This window comes from Manis javanica, chromosome 13 (genome assembly GCF_040802235.1).
Source record: "Manis javanica isolate MJ-LG chromosome 13, MJ_LKY, whole genome shotgun sequence".
Taxonomy (NCBI): domain Eukaryota; kingdom Metazoa; phylum Chordata; class Mammalia; order Pholidota; family Manidae; genus Manis; species Manis javanica.
The window spans coordinates 98,190,726-98,210,582 of record NC_133168.1 but is presented as its reverse complement, the minus strand read 5'-3'; the positions used below and the strand labels follow the sequence as shown (position 1 = coordinate 98,210,582).

Here is a 19,857-nt window from a genome sequence, read left to right as displayed (position 1 = left end):
GAGACTGAAGTGTGAGCTGGAGGTAGCCTGGCGGACAAGAAGCAGAGGGCGCACCTGGCAGAGGAAGCCGCTCTAGCAAAGGCCCCAAGATGAAAACTGTGGCGCGAGACTCCCGGAGTTCCAGGAGGCGGGAGGCTGGAGCCCGCGGAGAGCCCGGAGTGTGGCAGCAGGGGGATGGCAAGTGCCAGGCCGTGTGGCTCTGAGAGCCTCCTTTGAGAACCTGTAAAATCCCCGGGCTCTGGCCTGTGTCAGTGAAAGCCTCCTTCAGGCTGCTGGGGGGCCACCCGCGGGGAGCAGGAGGCTGAGGCTGCATCCACTCGGGGGTGGGGGATAAATGTGACCAAGGCTCCCTGGCACAGCCACAGCCACGCGCAGAAATCTACACAAGGCAGAACTTTATTGACGTCGGGCTTCCTGGCGAGGGGTGTATGGGCCCCAGGGCAGGGCCTGTAGCACCATGATGGGGGCGGCCTGGATGTTGGGGTTCCCCTGGGGCAGGCAGGGCAGAGGCTGGACTGGATCTGCCCAGCTCTGCCTCATCCCTGTAGCTGGTCTGGTCCGGGGCAGGGTGTCAGGGAAGTGGTGCTAACCCCCCACCCCCATAGCGGCGTGAGCCCCCCGCCCCAGCTCAGAGCAGAGGGACAGGGCAGTGCTGGGGGCAGGGCACCGGCATCCCCGCTCTTCACAGTACGTATTCCGATCAAAGTGGGGACAGTGTTGGGCCTCCCTCGGGGGTGGGTGGGTGAAAAGGGCACTAGGGCGAGCAGTTGTCCCCTCCTCAAACCCACCCTGGAGGGGGTCTCCCCATTAACTGGGAGAAGGGATGATGATGAGCCCTGGGGGCGGCCAGCCCCTCTCCATCCCCCGGTCAGAGGCCCTGCAGGGGTTCCCAATAAATAACTCTCGGCTCCATCTCACCCTTTACTGGCAGCTCCCGCCCGCTCGACTCCTGCAGCCTGGCGGGCGGCAGGCCGGGGCACCCCCCAACCCCCCGCCAGCCGGTGACCAGCTGTGATTCCGGGGGCACCGTGCGCCCCCTAGCGGCCCTGGCATGTTTTGCAGCACATCTGGCGGAAGTAGGCTCGGCTGCAGAACTGGAATTTGAGCACCAGGGGGCAGTAGGCGACCTTGTTCACGTCCTTGCACTCTGCAGAGGGTGGGAGAAATCGGGGTTCAGGTCTCAGCCCTCTCACAGCGCTTCCTAGCTTCACTGGGCTTCTGTTTCCTCACCTCTCAAAGGGGCCTTATAATAGTAACTGTCATTAGGCTGAAGATTTCGAGAGTGTGGGGTCTGGAGCTTGGACACAATATTAAATTCCTAGAAAAGTCTTCCTTTCCCAGTTCTCCTTTGGACCCTCTCGGGGCCGTGATCCGTGCTCATTCCCCTTTGTAGCAGGGTGAGAACCTTGAGCTCCAGTGGGTATTTGTATATTCTGTGTCCGTGGTAATGGACAGTCCGTTCATGACAATGGATGTGGGCTCCCACTTGATGTAGGACAGGCCTGATGCTGGTGGAGGGGCTTCACGTGGATCATCTGACTTCCTCTCCCTCATATACAATAATTGGGCACCCCCCGGGAGTGAACATATCACCTAGCCCCCTTGACAGATGAGTAAACAGGGGCACAGAGGTGGAAGGTAAACCTAGTTGGTTTGGGCCTGTGCCCTGCGGAAGCAGCATTTTGCTAAGAAAAATCAGTTTACTTAGGTAGGAACAAAACGGGGCATATTTAAATAGGTGGCTCTCAAGGGGGTGCCATTTTGCCCCCAGGGGACAGTTGGCGATGCCTAGAGGCATTTTTGGTTTTATCAGTGCGGGCAGAGGTGCTATTGGCATCTAGCAGGTGGAGGCTCGCCATCCTGCTGCATACCCTACAGCCCGCAGGGCAGCCCCCCACGACCAAGGACCATCCGGCCCCAAATGTCAATGGGGCCTGAGGTTCAGAAACTCTGATTTAAAGGAAAAATACTAAGCAACTGGAGATGAATAGGGCAAAGGTCATGAAGTGGCTAGGGAATGACCACAGAAGGATCAAGGGACTGCAACGCTTGGCACACAGTGGCACTTAATAAATGCTGGGTGGGGGGCGATGGTGGAAGTTGGCCTTTTGGTGGCTGGAGAAGCTCTAGGGCTGATGGTCAGGGCTCCTGTGCTCTCCTGCGGTTCCTTTCGACAGGGCCCTCCTGGTGCCCCCCCCCCCCACGGCCTCCCGCCCCACGTACCTTCCGGGCCGTCCCCAGGGGGCGCGCTGTCGCACTTGGCCTCGCACTGCTGCGTGGCGGGCGGCCGCAGAGCCTCGGAGCACTCGCGCGACGGCTGGCCGGTGTGGCCGGAGCAGCGCACCGCACGCTGTTGATGCCCGAAGCCGCACTGCGCGGAGCACTGAGGGGAGTCGTCGCTGAGCCGCCACCGGGTCGCCCCCTGTCCCCGCACCCACCCCCAGACCACCCACCTACCTCGCCCCACTCGCCCGCCACCCAGCGAGCTGGGGGGCAGCGACGCAAGTTGCAGCGCATGGTGGCGGGAGGCTTGGCTGCGGGCGGGCAGTGCCCCGGGGGCAGCGTGGCGCGGTGGTCGGAGCTCTTGCACAGGACGATGCGATGGCGGAGGCCGGGCCCACAGCTGGGGGTGCACTGCAATTGGACGGGGCGTTGCAGGCTCAGTGGGTGCCCCGGCCCTGCCCGCGCACAAGGCGTGGCGGGGATGCTGGTCCGGTGGGAGGCGAGGAGGGGTGCAGCTGACCTCGGACCAGTCGAGGGCGGCCCACTCGGGCGGGCAGGCGGGGCCGTGGCAGGCTTCCAGGACCGGCGGGCGCGGCTGCCGGCACGCGCTGTCGTCCAGCGCCTTCTCCTCGGCGGCCGACACGCGACGCTGGCACACGACAGAGCGGCTACGCACGCCCGCGTCACAGCTGCGGCTGCAGCGCGACCAGTTCCCCACCACCCAGCTGTGGGGAGGGGGTGGCAGTCAGAGGGTATGCGGGGCGGGGCCTACTCGGGGCGCGGGCGTGGCCTCCTCCCCCCTAGCAACCGGCGTGATTTTGGAAACTGGCACCTGCAGGCGCCAGCACCATGAACGCCGCGCTTGGAACATCAGCACCCTTAACCACATGGGTACCCAGGACGGCCCCCAAGACTTGACTTAGGGAGCGTCACGGCTCTGCCTCGGACTCCAGGGGAGCCCCCAGCCCACGGGGGCAGGGCCGGGGCCGGTCGCCCCGTCCCGGGGGCACTCACTCCGGCGGGCAGGGCTCCGTGTTGCAGGCTCGCTGTCTCCTGGGCAGCTTGCTGTGGGCGCTGCAGTGGTGGGGCGCCACGGCCGAGCCGTCCAACTGACTGCGGCACTCCACGGCCTGCACCTGGCTGCCTGCGGGCGGGCGAGAGGCCCGCTCAGCCCCGCCCGGCCCAGCCGGTCAGCCCGTGCCCAGTGCCCGCCCCCTCCGCCGCCCCCCGGCCTCACCGCCCGCACACTGGGCCGAGCACTTGGTCCAGGGCGCGTAGTGCCATGAGTAGGGAGGCAGCGCCTCACGGGCGATGGGCGCGTTGAAACGGAAGCGGACAGCGGGCAGCTCTGTCTGGGACAGTACCTGGCAGCGGCGGGGAGGGCGCGGGGCGTCAAACAGAAGTCAAGCTCCAGTCCCTACCAGGGTGCCCATATCCTCCTGCCCCTTGCCGTCAGCCTCGCCATTACCATGACGACGAGAGACGCATTAATGGGTCCCAGGGCTTCTAGGCTCTGCGACTGATCCGGCCCCTGTCGCAGCTGAAAGGTGGTCCCGGCCAGGGGCAGGCGGTGGGGCTGCGGAGTCCCGGGCAGCCCCTCCAGCAGCAGGGACTCCTGGTCTCCCTTCAGGGCTGGGGGACAGCGCAGGGGTGAGAAGCCCAGCCTGCTGACCGCCCTGCTGCCCCAGAGGCCTCATTCCCCTGGCCGGCTCACCAAGGTGACTGAGGGACAGGTTCAGGTCCTGGATGAAGATGTGGACGGAGCCTTTGGGGATCCAAACGACTTCCTCATACCCTGGACAGCGGAGGTCAGATGTCAGGCCCTTGAGTGGTCCCCCCACCCTGCCCACCTCCCCCATTCCTGGCCCCTGATGATGACAGCTGGCCATTACTGCACTAAGTGCTTACAGGGACATCCCACCATGTCCCCAGCTCTGGCCCCGGGAAGACAGATGTCATCACACCCATTTTACACATGGAAAACTGGGGCTCAGAGAAGCTAAGCAACTCTCCTAGGTTTGACAGCTAGGACGTAGCTGGGCTCAGATTTAACCCAAACTTTCCTATGACTTTTAAAACCAAAATGATCTGATCCGTCTCCCTACCCACATGGGCTGGGTCCTGGTTGATTTGCCTGGACCCCTAAACTGTCCCCTGAGCTCCCCACTTGGGTCTCAGTCTGTGTCTGGTCCCACAAGCCCACCTTCCCACCCCCTGCCCCCTGGGGTCTTCCTCCTCGGGAGGCATGTTCAGTATCCCCCCCTTTACTCAGCCTTTTATCTCCTGCAGGGCCCCCTCAGTTCCCCTGGCTCCCAGACCGTGGAGTATGATTCTCCGCACCCCACAGACCAGGCTTGACGCCCCCAGGTAGGGGACGGGAGAGACTTAGGTTCCCACCCCCTGGGGCACGTTAATCGACAAGGTGTATGCACCAGAGCCCTAATCCGGGCATCACTGTGCCCTTAGGACTCTCTGGGGTCCCCACTGGGGTCTGAGGATGTGCTGATCTCAACCTCTGTCATGAGGCCAGCCCCGCACCCCCAGCCACCAAGCGGGAGGGTGAGGGAAGAGGGGGTATCTCACCGGCCCCGGGTGAGGCTGGGCTGAAGACCCCCTCGATGGTTCTACACGCACTGCCGTCACCACCACACACCCGGCACTTGTCCTCTCGAAGGTCAGAACCCAGGACCCGGTCACAGCCCACGTGCTGGGGAGCGCCACGGTGGTGGGCGTGTCAGCGATGCACGCAGCGCTCCACCTCTGCTGCCCCCTCCCCTCCATCTCTCTGGGGATCCCCTTGACCTTGCACTCGCCGCTGACACAAATGTCCACTGTGTCCGGGCGGCATGGGGTCCCGTCCACCACGGCCGCCGCCCTCTCCGTGTAGAAGTTGAAGCCGTCTGCTAGGCACGTGAGTGAGCAGGCCTTCACGCCCCCTGGGGGGCACGGCCCCCTCAGACCAAGGGCCAGGCCACCCTGAGACTCCCTGCCCGGAGTACTCCCTGGGGATGTGAGGCCGAGAGGGGGGCCCTGGGGCCCAGCAACGCAGGGCAGGCTGGGCAGCGGGAGTAAGGGGTTCCCAGCATCCTGGAGGCCACGTCCAGCCATGTGTCCGGCACTCTGGCCCCTTGAGGGAGGGGAGGGTTCGGGGCAGACCCCAGTGCCTCAGCCACCTGGAGCTGCCCTCCACCATCCCACAGCCTGCTAAGGCCCCTACTCACCTCCTCGGTAGGTCTTCCATGTGTAGAATTTTCCACGGAAGGGGACGCTGTCAAACTCCGAGCACTGCATTTCTCGGAAGTCCTGGGAGCCTGGGGGACAGTCCTGCGTGACAGGAGAGAGGTGAGGGAGGGAGGCCAGGGAGGAAGCTGGAAAGGTCCAGGTGTGACTGGACTGTGGCCTGGAGGGACAGGGGCTTCTGAGATGGGAGTGGCTGACCCATCAGTGTTTGGAGCAAGCTGGGGTTGACGCCGGCTTTTCTGGCTTCAGACCATGGGGCCTGTTTCCAGAGAGCCGAGGAAGGCCCACTCTTTATGTGTGCCTGGCATGTGGCCTTTCTGGAGACAGGAGGCCCCAGTGGGGGCTAGGGAGGCCACCTCTCCCCACATGCTGTCCCTGAGCCCTGAGCCACGCCCCTCCCCTCAGGTAAGCCCCTTGTTGATTGGGAGTGTCCATAAAAGGCTTCTTTACACCCAGGACTCAGCTACAGGGAGCCACGACGTGGAGAACAGGGGCAGCAGCTGAGAAAAGGTGACAGATGGCGCAGCTCAGAGAGGCTGGGCGTGCAGGGCTCTGGCGAGGCCCGCCAGGCCCGAGTTTTGCCCCAGGTGCTGTGGTCCAAGGTCAGAAGGGGGCCAAGCAAGAGGACTCGGGGCTGGTGACAGGGAGCTCGCTCGGGACAACTTTGGGGCAGAGGCGGGGCTCTTCGGGGAAATGCGGCTGTGAAGGGAGGGGCGGGGCGCACTACAGTAGGAGGGGTTTGTGGGGTCAAGCACGTATTTCAAAGGGGGAGACTGTTGGGAAAGTTGGAAGGAGCCAGACGCCCGGGGAGGTGCGAGGGACGCGAACCGGGATGCAGGGGCAGGCGGGGTAGGGGCAGGGAACAGAGGGGGTGGCCGCGCGGGGTCCCCAGGAGACGGTGCGCAGCCGGCTGAGGCTCAGTGGAAGCTGAACTACGCCTATTTTCCGAGCGTAAGGGGGCCGAGGGGCCCGGCTGGGGTCCCGGGGACACTCACGTCGGTGTTGCAGGAGCGGTGCCGCCGTCTTTCGCCCAGGCAGTACTTGCCACCAATCGTTGGCCTGGAAGGGACGCGGGGACAGTAAACAGATGGAGCACGGGGCGCTGGGGGCGGGGGCCCGCTCTTCGTGCTGGGAGTCCGGAGGGCTGACCTGGGGCTGTCGCAGTGGCGGCTGGAGGAGGACACGCCGCCGCCGCACGTCCGGCTGCAGTCTCCCCACGGGGTCCACGGGCCCCAGGCCCCGTCCACGCCCTCCGGCCGCGACCCGAAGGGTACACACACCCGCTTGTAGCACCACTGCGCGCGGAGGGGAGGGGTGAGTCCGCCCCCGTGTGCTGTCGGGGACCCCTCGCTCCTACCGCCTCTGAGCTGGAGGCCCCAGCCTCCTGGGATGGGGCGCGAGGGGGCCGCAGGTGCGGTCTGGGGGCCGGGATGCAGTCGGGTCCCGCAGGGGCGTGGCCTAAGCATAGGGTCGGAGGGCGGGGCGTGGCCTCGGGCCAAGGGGCGGGACCCGAGGGCAGTGGGCGCGGCCTGAAGCGGCGGCGAAGTACCCTGCCGCACGGGCGGGCGTGGCTCCAGGACCGGGGCTGCGCGCTCACCCCCTTGTCGATGGTGTGCGTCTGGCACAGCGTGCCCTCGGCGGCTGGGATGCTGTTAGTGATGCAGCGATTGCTCTTGCTCAGGCACCACAGCTCGCTGCAGACCTCCTGCGGGCCAAGGCGCCCGCTCAGGCTCGCCCCCCTCCCTCCTCCCTGGGGCAGGTGACCCGCTCACTGCTGCCTGGCAGTGGGGCCCCGACGCTCCTTTACTGGGTCTCAGCGAGCCTTCTTGGGTCCCCTTGCGAGGCATGGACTGGGACCACATTCTCTGCCTGTAAAGCCGCACTTATCCAATGCCTATCTGTGCCAAAACTCCCGTAGGCATTGTTATCCCCATTTTACTGTGAGACCGCCAAGGCTCAGACAGGTCAAGTCACTTGCTAGGGGTCACACAGCTACTAAGAGGGAGCCCGGGTTCTAACCCAGACCTTTGACGGGAGGGTCTTGATCTAATCACTCGGGAGCCTCCTGAGTTTCTAGAAGGAAGCTTGGACCTGCTGAGGAATAGAGAAGGATTCCGGATTCTTTTCTGGGAATCGTGAAGCAGCCCAGGGAAGGGGAGTGGTTCTGAAAAATTATGCCTGCAAGATAGCTCAGATCAAGGGCCCCATCTCTAACTTTTTCCAGCTGGTTGTTCTTCTCGTCCCTCCCACCTAAACTGAGGAAGCTCCCAAAGCTTCCAATCTATGGAGGGCTGGGAGAGTACAAGGCCGGGCTGGTCCTCTACTTCCCCCAGTAAAAAATCAGCCCATTTTCTTCCTGCTTGAATCCTGGTTGGGCTGCACCAGGCCCCGGCAGCAGGTTCTGTCCATGTCAAGAAGCTGAACCAGTCCCAGGAAGTCACTCTGAACCTTTAGGTCCAGGTTACTATCCCTGGACAACCCCCACTGAGTTCAAGTGTGGCTAAATCTCAGACCCTCTAGCCTACATCCTTCTGTCCCCTTTTTATATTCACGTGTAATCCCCTCTTTGAACGTTATCCTTATAAGCTTTAAGATTAGGGACCGGATCAATCAATGACTTGATAGGAAGGGACCTTTTCTGGGTCAGCCTCTTAGAGACATCTGCACACACATGAGAGATTTGGAGGGTTGTCCTCAAACCTGCTCCCTCAAATCTCCTTCAGAAGACATCTCTCACCTCTGCTAAAAACCCAGTCTAGTTTTCTGGCTTCATTTGACTTGTGTCCTTCTGGCCATTTGTAAAAATATCATGCACTCCAATCCCACTTCTGACACCTCTTAAAGAGAAGAGCCTATTCCAGTTCTGCTCTTTCTCCTCTGCACAAGGAGGTGCTGTGGTACAGATGAATAAATTCAGGACCACTCTGGGCCTCAGTTTCCTCATCTACAAGATGGGCCTTACCTAAATAAAAGGCAGAGAGGCATGTGACAGAGTAGATGTAAAACATTTGCATAAGTACCCTGTTACTACGTATCAGTGACCACAGCTATCTCTGGACCAGCAACTACTCCAGCTCTTTACACATATTGACCAATTTACATGTAGTTAATAATTTCTTCCTTTGCCAAGTGGGAAAATAAAAGGAAGAATCAATTTGATGTACAGCCAGCACTGGCCCATGCTTGATATCCTGGTACTTTCTCTCTCCCCCACTTCCTTATAAAATTTGGAGTTGTAGACAGACCTGGATTCAAATCTCACCTCTGACATGTTCTCGAATTGTGACCATGCATAAGACACCCTCCCTATGCCTCAGTCCCTTCATCTGTAAATTGGGGTTAATAGGATTGTCAAGAGTTTAAATGAGATGATACATGTCATATGCTTAGTACAGAGTGAATGCTCAGTAAATGTCAGCTTGTTGTCGTCATTGTTGGGGTATCTGGGACACAGGAGATACTCAAGGGCAGCTTCTGAATTCTTTAGAAATTCATTAGAGGGTGCTGTAGTTACCAGCCACATTCGGGGTGGTGGTGGTGTGGGCAGGAATGGGTTAAATAGAAATAACTCCAGCATCTGTGTCCTTGTCTTGCAAGGGAAGAAGGTGGGGGCAGGTTAACAGCTGCCTGCTCCTGTTACGGCTAAGCCGTGGCCATGCAAACTGCGATCTTTTGAGTCTTGAGGGCATGGAGGATTGGCATTAGGCCTGGGCTCCTAGGGCTGAGGTGGTGAGGAGTAATCGAGGGAGCCGGGCAGTGGTGGGGCAGACCCACTCAGCCGGCGGCCCCTGGGGGCTGTAGCAGGAAGCCAGCAGGTCTCCACCTTCCTGGGGGCAGCTGGGAGTGGGGCCCCCAGCTTGTGTCTTTGTGAGGATGGGGCTTTGGGAACGGAATCTAAACCTTAGGAAGAGTGAGAGGTGGTCAAGAGACACAAAGCTCCTCTAGCCAAGGCCTGGGGCCAGGAGATTTTGTGGACCAGCTCGTGGAGGATGTAGAGAGCAGACAGGGTGTCCCTGGAGGGCTTTGCCCAGTTTTCTGCCAAGTGGGGAAGATGGTTCACCTCCAGGGAAATGATTTCCACCGAATTTGGATGTTTGGTTAAAAACTGCCCCTTTAGAGTTTTTAGGAGTTTAGCCCAGCTGCAGCCCACAGGTGGCCTGACATGCTGGACAGAGGGTAGTGCCCGAGCTCTCCCCCAGCCCATCCTCCACATCACGGGGCTGGGGGACCAGGAGATCCCATTCTTGTTCCCGGTCCATGTCTGATTGCTTGTGACATTTATCCACTCCACGCGCCTCTGTGCCTCTGGCCCCCTCGGTCCTGACTCTCCCAGCCCCACTGCCCGGGGGGGTGCCGGTGTGGAGTTGCCCACCCCCTGAGGCCCCTACCCGGGTGGTCTCGGCCCCCTCCCCTCCCAGGAAGGAAAGCAGGAAGGCTCTCTCTACCCCGTATTTACACTGACGCGATTTGACTCCATGCTGGAAGCGGCACTGTTCATCTGCGTCATAGGCCTGGCCGGGTGCCACCGTTGGGTACACGAAGTCTTGTCTGGGGGGCCGGTTGTTCAGGCAGAGCCCCAGGCCCAAGCTGTAGGAAGAAGAAAGCAGCCATCATGCTGGGGGGGCTGCAGGCCAAGAGCTCAAGGTGGGGGTCCCGGCAAACAGCCCTGATTTCCAGACACCTTTGGCCCCAGCGTGCGTGTGAGTATGGGTGGGACAGGGGGACAGTGCTCACTCCAGAAAGCTGGTGATGTAGTCGCGGCTGCAGGATGACCACACGAACGGGTTGGTCTTCATGGTAATGTGGGCGGCCATGAGCTTTGCTGGGTCCTGGCCACGGGCCCCGCAGCTGTTCCCCACGCCATCATGGTTCATGCCAAACCTGGGAGAGAAAATGTCAGCTCTGCCAGGGGCTGAGAGACCTGCCCGGCCTCTCCCATCCTTCCCTCTGCGTCCCCTGGCCTCACGTGTGGCCAATCTCATGGGCGATGGTGAACGCTGTGGCCAGGCCGATGTCCTCATTAATGCTGCAACTTCTCTCTCGCTCGCACATCCCGCCCACGGGGGCCAGGCCTGGGAAATGGGCACGTGGTGGGGGGTGCTGGGGGCTCAGGGCTGTGTTGGCTGGCCCTTGTACACACTGCCAGGTCCCCGCCCCTGCCAGGGCCGGGGTCAACCAGCCCACTGCCTTCAGGGGAGCTCGAAGCCTATGGGGCGTGATTACCTAGCGTGCCACAAGGTTTGTTCTTGTAGATGCAGATGTCGTAGCTGTGGAAGGAGTGGGGGATCGTGAGGGGCTGGACGCCCTCCCTAAGCCCTGTGGATGCCACTACACCCATCTCTGGGGGTTAAACTCTACCTGGGAGTCACTATTTGCCTCTCCCCTGAAGAGGGTGCTCTGCCCCCAGTGGCCTTGGGGATGCTGGGGGTGCATAAGTCACTTACTGAATGAATGAATGAGGGCATCTGTGCCCGTACAGCCCACACCCCTTCCCACAATCTCAGGTTCCCAACAGCCCTGCTCTATCCCTGGCTCCCCAAAGCTGGCAGCTGGATAGCTTCCCAGCAGAAAGGATCCCCTGCCTGGACATGGATGGTCTCCTGGATCACGTGTTCCCCCAGCCCAAGCCTGGAGCCCTCCCTGCCCCTCACCGCGTGATGAGCACCGCTGTGTCATGGTTGGCCACGCCGTTCTCCGGAATGGCATTGCCATGGCCGTTGCGGTTCACGATGGATTTCTGCCACTTACAGAAGCTGTCCAGGGACTTCCCGGCATGGTGGGTGATCTCCAGGGTGGGCTGGGGATGGACAGAGTGAGGTGAATGGGCACCAGCTGCCCTGGGTCGGGGCGGGCAGTGTTGGTGTACAGGGGAAGGTAGTCGGCCCCCCGCACCTGGTCCTCCGTGAGCAGGATGAGGCGTGTTACCAGGATATTAACGATGTTTCCCAGACTTGAGTCCTGGAAAAGTTTGGCAACCTGACCTCCAAGAAACAAGAGAGACCGAGTCTTAAGAGGGGCCCAGAGCAGAAGACGGAAAGCAGAACAATGACAAAAGCTCACTTTAATCAAGTAGCTACTGTGTGCCAGGCCTCAGGCTAAGCCCTCTGCAAACATCTGTGTATGAGGAGGTACTATTACCATTCCCATTTTACAGATGGGCAAACTGATACAGAGAGGTTAGGACGCACAACTGGTAGGTGTCATAAGTGGGATTCAAGTCCATGTAAACCTGCCTTCAGAGGACTGGTTGCTTATCAGTACATTTCTTTTGACTCCTGTTCAGCTTGTCTATGTGTCCTCCATCCCTCCCCACCCTGCCCACCCCTTGGCTGCCTCAAGTGTCTCTGCTCAGAGGAGGCCTGAGGGATCTGTGTATCTGGCCTCATTCTACGTCTGTCTGAAGGTACCAATCTGAGCATCACGCAGGAAGGGGGAACTGTGGGGAGGCTCTGGAGACAGAGATCAGAGGGAAGGAGGAAGCAGCCTGGGGGTGACTGGGCACAGATGGAGGCCACACCGTGCAGTGATCTAGGAGCCTCGGGTCATCACCATCCTAGGTGCAAACCCACAGAAACCCTGGCAGGTTTTAACTCGGAAAGCCTATGGGAGGGGTAGAACATAGTGGCATCAGACACGTTATGCCAACATCCATCCGTCTGTCTGCTATACTCTCTCTTCCCTTTTTGCTTCAATGAAACAAGAGCACCATTCATTAGGCCCTTACTGTGCACCAAGTGCTTTGCTTGGCTTCCCTTCCGCCAATTCTTATCCTCTGCAGTAGATGCTATTATAGGTGGAGACGGAGGCTCAGAGAGGTCCAGAGTCGGGACTGAGATCTGGTTTGGGCACTGAATGTATCTGAGAGTGAGTCTGCGAGGTCACTGAATTTAAAGGTAGCGTGTGAATGAGAATGCATGCATGCATGCAGATGTGTTCCCACATGTGTACTGCGAAGGTCAACAAGTAACTGCAAGCTGTGTGCTTATTTTTATATCATAAACATTTATGTGGCACCTACCATGTGTCCAGAGCTGTTCTAAGAGCTTTATCAATTCAGTGAATTCACCTTAGCCATATGAAGAAGGTACTATTATTATCTCCATTTTACAGATGGGTCAACCAAGGCACAGAGGTGGAGTAACTTGTCTGAGGCCACACAGCTAAAAAGTGGCGGAGCTGAGATTTCCACCCAGACCGACTGACTCCAGCGTTCATGCTCCTAGTCCCTTGCACTTCTCTCCATTCTGTTTCTCTGGCTTAGTTCAGACATTGGGGGTGGGGTGGTGACACTCCTTTTCCTGGCCTCTGGAGGCTGACCCAGGTTCTGGGGGCTCTATGCCAGGCAGGGGGAGGCACTTACAATGTTCATGATGGCTAGCACATACTGTTCCACGTCTCGGCGCCCGTGGTAGGCCACCATCATCTTGTCTGCCACCACCAGGGTCTCCACGTAGCGCTCTCGGCTGACCGAGCGCTTCAGGCCTGGCTGGCCACGTTCCGTTTCATTCCCCAGGGGCCTGGCAGGAGGTGGCTTCAAGGTGCGCAGCCACCAGGGCCGCCCCTTCCATGGTTTCTCATCTGCATGGACAAGTTCTGGTCATTCTGATGCTTGCCCTTATTGTTCGGCTACCTGTCTGATGGTCCCTCTGCCCAACAGGCTGTCAAACACCTCATTTGTTTGCTACTGGGTATTCTGGGTGTTCAATGCTTCGTTGCCCACATGTGTGGGTCCACAATGATGTGGCTGCCCCACTGCCAAACTGATTGGCCAAACAGCTGCCTCCCACTCTGTGATAATCAGCACGACTGTACAGTCTCATTGCTGGAACTGTATGCTTGTACGACTTCTTGGCCAGACCGTGCGACTTTCTGATCAATGCACTGCTCAACGATGTGGCTGCAGAACGACCCAACCACCTGATGTTCTTGCTTCCTGGTTGTCCCCCAGCCCGACTGTCCCACTGGCCATCTGACAGTGACAGCATCCACTTTTCTGCTGTATAACCCACTGTGGTTATATGCCTGACACAGCGTCCTGTCAGGCCACTTAATTTCCCAGACATCTGCATTTCTACCAGACAGCAATCTGGTTTTCTAGCTCATTGTCCTGGTAAATATTTTGTTCCCAATTAGCTTTCTACCCTCTCATCCCCTAAAAGTCCAATCGTACACCTGTCCTCTGACCTGAATGGTGGGTGAGCTCTTCTCGGGCCTGGTGTTTTCATGCAACTACAGCCGCACTGCTGCTTAACTGTCTGACTGGACACTAATTCTAGGGATGGATGGATTTATGCCTGAGTGCTTATCTAGCCGCCCAACTGCCTGTCTCGCTCTCTGGGCCATCAGACTACGACAGTGGTGGGTGTGCTGTTCCACTGACTCACTGCCCAGATGTCTGCCTGCTATTTCTCCCTGCATGTGGCTGCCTGCTGGGCTTCCGGATGGAGAGACACTGCCTCCCTACTTCTGCCTCAAGGAAAAGATGTGCGGCCCTTTTGTCCATTCCCAGAAAGACAGATGTACCTCTCACTCCACAGGCTGTGTCCAGGTGGGGGTGACGCAGAGAAGATCGCTTATACACTACATGGGGGCCACTCTCCTCTGGGCCCTGGGCTCCCTTAGGTCCACCTTGCAGGGGTTCAATCAAATATTCTTCCTCATCTGCCATAATCAGGCCATGCTGGGAGGTGGGGAGTGGGACAGACAGCTTGAATCAAGTTCTGGTTCCCAGGAACCCTGGAACCCTAACTCTGTCTTTATGGTTTCATTTCCTTCTATCTTCCTGGGTTTATGTTACTAATCTTTTAAAAATTTCTTGAGATGAATGTGGAGCTCATTACTTTACAGCCTGACCAAAGGCTATACATTTTCCTCTAAGTTCTGCTTTAGCTGCATCTTAAAATTGTTAACCCTTTTGGTTAACTCAAAACCCTTTCCAAACTTCCACTAAGATCCCTTCTCTGACGTACATTCAGTTACCTTTTTCTTAACTCCCAAACTTGTGGGCATCTCCCCCCTGCTCCCCAAACCCTCCACTCACCAGGCCCCCACAGGTGCTGATAGCCACATGGGAGCTGCCAGCCTGGCCCTGCAGGTGGCCAGCATAGAGGCAGTGGGGCCGGGCAGCCCTCTGCCAGGCCAGGCCCTCCCGTGTCCAGTACTCCACGGAGACATGCCCTGCCAGAAGGCGAGGGCTACGGGTCAGGTTCAGCAGGAAGTGGGTGCTGGGTGCGGCCACCTTGTAGAAGAGGCGGGACTCCGCCACAGGCCCCGTGCCCCGACGCTGCCTCCGGGGGACTGGGGGCGAGAAGGCCAGCAGTGCCCCATTGTGGTCCACGCGTGTGGGGAAGGCGATCTCATAGCTCTCCAGGCTGGACAGGAACTCATCTGTGGGCGAGGGTCAGAGGCCTGGGGTGGGCCCTAGGAGGGTGACCTCTGTGTCCTGGTTGTTAGGCTGCGTGGCACATGATGCTGGCCTCACTGGCTCTTGAATCCAGGTTCCTGGCTGCAAGACCTTGGGCCTCAGTGGCCCCAGGGCCCTCCCCCAACCCTCGATGGCCATTTTTCACACCATACTGACCGCTCCCTCTGCAGCTCCTTGTTCAATACCCTACCTTGAGACCGGAAGGCGTACGTGACTTCGAACGTGAGGCCCAGCCCCAGGGCGAGGGCCCAGTGGAGGATCTGGCAGGCGGGAGCCATAGAGGCCACGTGTCCTCATGTCTCTCTCCAGCCCTGGTGGCCGGCAGCCCCCACAGTGCCACCTGCCGTGTTCACAGCCTGAGTAGCATCGCTGGGCTCCTGGGAGGGAGGAGCTTGGTCTTAGCCACTGCCAAGACCCCTTGCCAGGCTTATGGGGGACCCGAGGCCCCTCACTCGCAGCCCCAAGGATGCCCAGGGCATTTCCTCACTCGGTAGCCCTCCACTCCCAATCCACTCCCTCTCAAGCCCCCTATATTCAAGATACACAAGGATTTTGGCTCTGAGAGTGCCTACTATGTGCTGGCTAGTGGCCTGAGCACTTCTACACCGTTTCATTTCATTTCCACAGTAACTGAGAGGATGCATCTGTCGGGGTACAACTATGGCCCTGTAGGGCCCAGTCCTCTGGGAGCAAGGTGGGGGAGAGTTCAGACTGTGACGTGTTCTTTAGGAGAAATATCAGGGTTGCCCGGAAGTGGACGTGCAAAGGACAAGAAACGGATCACATGAAGAGACAGAAGGAGGTGCAGAGGAGCCACAGGGTCAAAGGCCTTGAGGCTTAGTGCAGACCCAGGCCCACAAGGGCCAGCCTGGTGGTGGGGGCAGAGTGACCTGGGGGTGGGGGCAGCAGACAGCAAAGGGAAGCTGGCATGGACACCCTTGAAGGTTGTGTTGGTCACTGAATTTTCAGCCTGGATTAAACTGGAGGCCAGTGGCCAGGTTCCTCCCTGCCTCCTGCTCTGACCAGGCCCCGCCCTCGGGTGCTCTGCCGTGCGTAGCCTGTGGACTCCGCCACCGGGGCTGGAAGACCCTGCCTCCTGGTCTCTGTCCCTGAGATCCTCCACCCTGCATTTCCAGCCTGGCCCCCGGCCTGCCTGCTTTCGCTTGCGGATTCTACCTCCTTAAAGCTCCAGGCTGCACAGCAGGTCCCGGGTCCTCTGGCATCTGCCCCAGGCCAGCCTGCCACGGATACCACTTGGGGCCAGACCTGTGCCAAGCCCTCCTCCTGCCTCCGCCCTCTCCCTGCCCCCTCGGTGCAATTTCCCCCTTAATCACACACTGTCTTGTTTTCTTTGCGGCCTGGCCAAGTCTGAACGCGGATCCCCAAACAGGGCAGTTCAGCCCCTGAGGGAGGGAGCCAGGTTTTCCACAAGATGCCGACTTAGCTGACATTTCCCGCTTCTGCTTGGAGCCCTCCAGCAATGGGAAGCTCACTCCCGGGTACTGTGACCCTGTGATTCCCTTTAGCTGGGTTAATTTCACCCCTTGGTTTTGATTTTTCTTCTTTTTTTTACTTTTTGGGGGAGTCAGTCTGTGGCTTGGACCCTGTGGGCCTCAGGGTCTCTTCTTGGGGCCTGGACAGGGAGGAGGCCAGGAGGGGGAGCTGGGCTGGGTCTGGAGCTCAGGGGTCACTGAGCAAACGCTGCCCCTCCCCCCAGCCCTGGAGGACCTCCTCTGCGATTTCAGCGTGCTCTGTTCCTGGCCACCCTCGGCTCCCTCTGACACCCATGTCCACCTGTGTCTCTCCCGCTATTCCTGATCCGCAGAGACCTTGACCAGCTCTGGATTAAACCCCTTCCTGGTGGGCTCCTCTACCTCCTGCCTGTAGCCACCCTGCCCCCCCCCCCCATGCCAGGGTGACAGCGTTCTCCTTGCTGGGGTGGCTGTAACTCCTGCCCGCTTCCTGCCCTGCCAGGCCTGGAGCAGAGCCCTCCCACTGTGGCTGAGGCTCTGGCCCTGGCTGCAGGGTCTCTGGTTTGTCCCTCCTAACCCCGCAGCCCCCAAGTCCTCACCACTGTCCTCTGAGGCCTCCTGACGGCCTAGCCTCCCACCGCCTCCTGTGCTTCCAGCTCAGGGGTGTGGGGGACAGTGGGCAAGGACCCAGAATGGGTGGGTGGGGGCAGGGAGGGGAGGGGTCTGCCCCGGCGAGGCCCGGAAGGGCATCTGGGACAGGGGCGCAGCCTGCGGGGTGGTGGGGAGGTTAGACCTGCCCAGGGCACTGGGTGGGGGTGGGGAGAGGATGAGGCTGGGGGGAGGTGGGTTAGGGGGGTCCAGGGCTGGGCCTGTCTGGGCGCGATAGGCTGTCGGCGGAGGACCGACAGTGTGTGTGCGCACCAGTCCAGGCCGTTCCCCCGGCCCCTCCTCCCTGAAGGCCGGAGGGAGGAGGCCAGCGTGGGGGAGGGCGCCGGAGCTCTAGAAGGAAATGCCGGGGAAATGGCCCGGAAACGGAGGAGGCTCCATCCCATCCCGGGGATCCTGGAAGGACCCTCGGCCCAGCTGGGGGCACGGGGCCTGCGACCAGGCTGCCCGGCCTCTCGGTGGAGGCCAAGGCCCAGTCTGCCCAGGCAGAGGCCGGCCTCCTCCGGGCGCTGTACATCTGGCCGGGCAGGCGGGAGGCAGACAAAGGCCCGCCGCGGCCTGCGGGAGGAGAAGGGCCGGCGGGTTCCCCCGGCCAGCCGCTAATTAAAGGCCCAACGCCCAGGGAATGGAGACACCCCGGAGGGCTGTGGCCCGGGTGACCGGCGCAGGGGAAGTGGGCGGCGCCGCTCTCACACCCAGCCACACAAAAACTGGCAGCGCGGCGCACACACTCGGGGGCGACCACACCTGCGGAGCCAGGCCCCGACAAGCGGACACCGGGACTCACAAAGGACCCCCACCCCACAACACCCAGCACATACTGACCCCCCAAGGCAAACGCGAGACACACTCCCCAGACCTGTGTGCACACACTCACACACACACACAGCAACCCAGACGCAAGCACACGCTCGGCCTACAGGCACAGACACCCACACACGCATCCACACACTTACACCTGACCGGGGCCAAACTCACAAGATGCCCCAGACCCTGACACACACAGCAGATGCTCTCACAGGCATTTGCACATCCAGGACACGCAGACACACCCGGGGCAACACACAGCGGCACCATACACTCCCCTAGACGTTCACACACACAGCACTTAGCCGTATACACACTTACACCCACAGGCCGACACACAACACCGCCTAGGATCACACGCCGATACAAACACACCCGGACGCTCATGCACACACAGCGGCGGATGCACCGACGTGGACGCCCACACGCACCCCACACACGCACACGCACCCAGCCGGCCCAGACAGGCGCTCGCTCCCAAGATCTCGGTGGCCGCCCCACGCTCAGGGTCACCACACCGGGCCCCCCGCCCCCGCGGCCCCACGCACACGGGCGCGCGGCCCCCCGGCGCGACGCGGCCACGCAGGGCCCCCCGGGTCGCGGCCGCGCGCCCCACGCCCTCACCTGGGCCGCCCGCCCGCCGGGCCTGCGCGCCGTCCCCTCCGAGTCGCCGCCCCGCGCGCGCAGGAAGGGAGGGAGCGAGCGCGGCGGCGTGGCCGGGGGAGGGGGCGCGGGGACGGCACTTCCTGAGCCGCCGGCCAGGGTTATAAAAAACCCCCAGACCGCGCGCGGCCAGAACCCCGCCCGCCGCCGCCGCCGCCGCCCGGCCTGGCCCGCGGCCTGGACCCGAGCCAGGGCCCCGGAGCGGCCCCGCCGCGGGGGCTGGGGGGCCTCGGCCGAGGCGGGAGAGGGGGATGACGTGGGGCGGGGAGCCCGACCGGGGCCGGGCAGGAGGGGGGAGACCTGGGTGGGGGTAAGGTGGGCGAGGAGGGGAGATTGAATGGGAAGGGTCTGGGGAGGGGAGAGCCCATCCCCTCGCCGGCTCGGACGGCGTCGGCCACAGCTGTTATTTATTGAGGGTTAGTGCTGCTCAAACAAGCATATTTATGGAGCGCCTCCCGTGTGCCAGGCACGGTGCCCGGGGCGGCCGAATAAATCTCGACTGGCCCCGCCCTCCCAGAGCTCCCCTCTGGGGGGTCTGACCTTCGGCCTGGCTGGTCCAGTTTCCCAGGAGAGCGAACTAAGGCCAGAGAGGAGAGAGCGGGACCCTGTGGATTTCAGTCACCCCTGGATCAGTGCTCAGCGGATGCGCCAGCGGGGGTGACCTGGACACTCAGTACAGCGGGAGACGCGGGCTCAAGGGGGTGGCTGCCCCACAGGCCTCTGGGTGCCTGGCCGGGGGCCAAGACCCAGAGGGAGGCAGGGCGGGGGCCCCTAGGCCTCGCCGTTCCAGGCATCTTCCAGGCTTGGCTCCCAGGGAGCTGGGCTGAGCCTGGCCTGGCCTTGGCCTTTTCCAGGGCCGCTCAGGGATGGAGTCTTTCAACAGCGAGCAGTTATGCTGAACTTAGAAGGACATTCGGGGCTCCTGCACACAAGCAGGTGCTCAAATTCCGGACTCTTCCTGGGACTCCCACCGGGCTGCAGCTCCACCCCTCACCTCATCCTCACCCCAGGCCAGACCAGATGGGGGGTGGGGCTGGGCTGGCCACGCCCCCGTGGGTTTGCTAGCCACTCACCCCAGGGTCTCTCGAGCTCCCACTGGAGAAACAAGTCTAAGCCCTCTCGGACCCCTGCCTCCCCTCTGTTCCCTGGGGTCCTTCTGGGAGCCCACCCTGAGCTGCCTTCCATTTACCTCTTTTTCGGGCAGACCGCTTTGCTTTCTTAGTTTGCCCTAACTCTAAAAGCCCCACCTTCTGCACATGGGCTGCTCAGCCACCAGTCCTTAGCCTGGTGATGGGTGGCTAGCAGACAGCACTGGGAATTTCAGGGCTACTTTGAGCCAGGCGGTCCCAGGCGCTGCTATTC

At 60.9% G+C, this 19,857-nt stretch overlaps 1 protein-coding gene across 7 annotated transcripts; it reads right to left on the bottom strand.

Moving 5' to 3' along the window:
* Window positions 1-380: 380 nt before the first annotated feature.
* Window positions 381-19,178, bottom strand: ADAMTS10 (ADAM metallopeptidase with thrombospondin type 1 motif 10). 7 transcript variants are annotated; one of them, XM_037018219.2, is made up of 25 exons: window positions 18,457-18,607; window positions 15,078-15,264; window positions 14,504-14,850; window positions 13,987-14,143; window positions 12,824-13,041; window positions 11,356-11,439; window positions 11,115-11,260; window positions 10,687-10,730; window positions 10,430-10,535; window positions 10,198-10,344; window positions 9,909-10,050; window positions 7,061-7,168; window positions 6,613-6,758; window positions 6,459-6,522; window positions 5,445-5,547; window positions 5,026-5,159; window positions 4,807-4,930; window positions 3,938-4,018; window positions 3,692-3,855; window positions 3,461-3,587; window positions 3,238-3,367; window positions 2,744-2,948; window positions 2,458-2,634; window positions 2,224-2,383; window positions 381-1,147 (listed from the first exon to the last, which is right to left on the bottom strand). In XM_037018219.2, exons 2-25 carry the CDS (start codon window positions 15,163-15,165, stop codon window positions 1,038-1,040), a joined length of 3,312 nt encoding a protein of 1,103 aa, XP_036874114.1. In that variant the 5' UTR covers window positions 15,166-15,264; window positions 18,457-18,607; the 3' UTR covers window positions 381-1,037. The 7 variants fall into 7 exon arrangements, with proteins under 7 accessions (XP_036874114.1, XP_073076659.1, XP_073076657.1 ...); XM_073220558.1 differs by lacking the exon at window positions 18,457-18,607 and adding an exon at window positions 19,036-19,178 and having other exon boundaries at window positions 5,026-5,148; window positions 6,613-7,168; XM_073220556.1 differs by having other exon boundaries at window positions 5,026-5,148; window positions 6,613-7,168.
* Window positions 19,179-19,857: the final 679 nt, after the last annotated feature.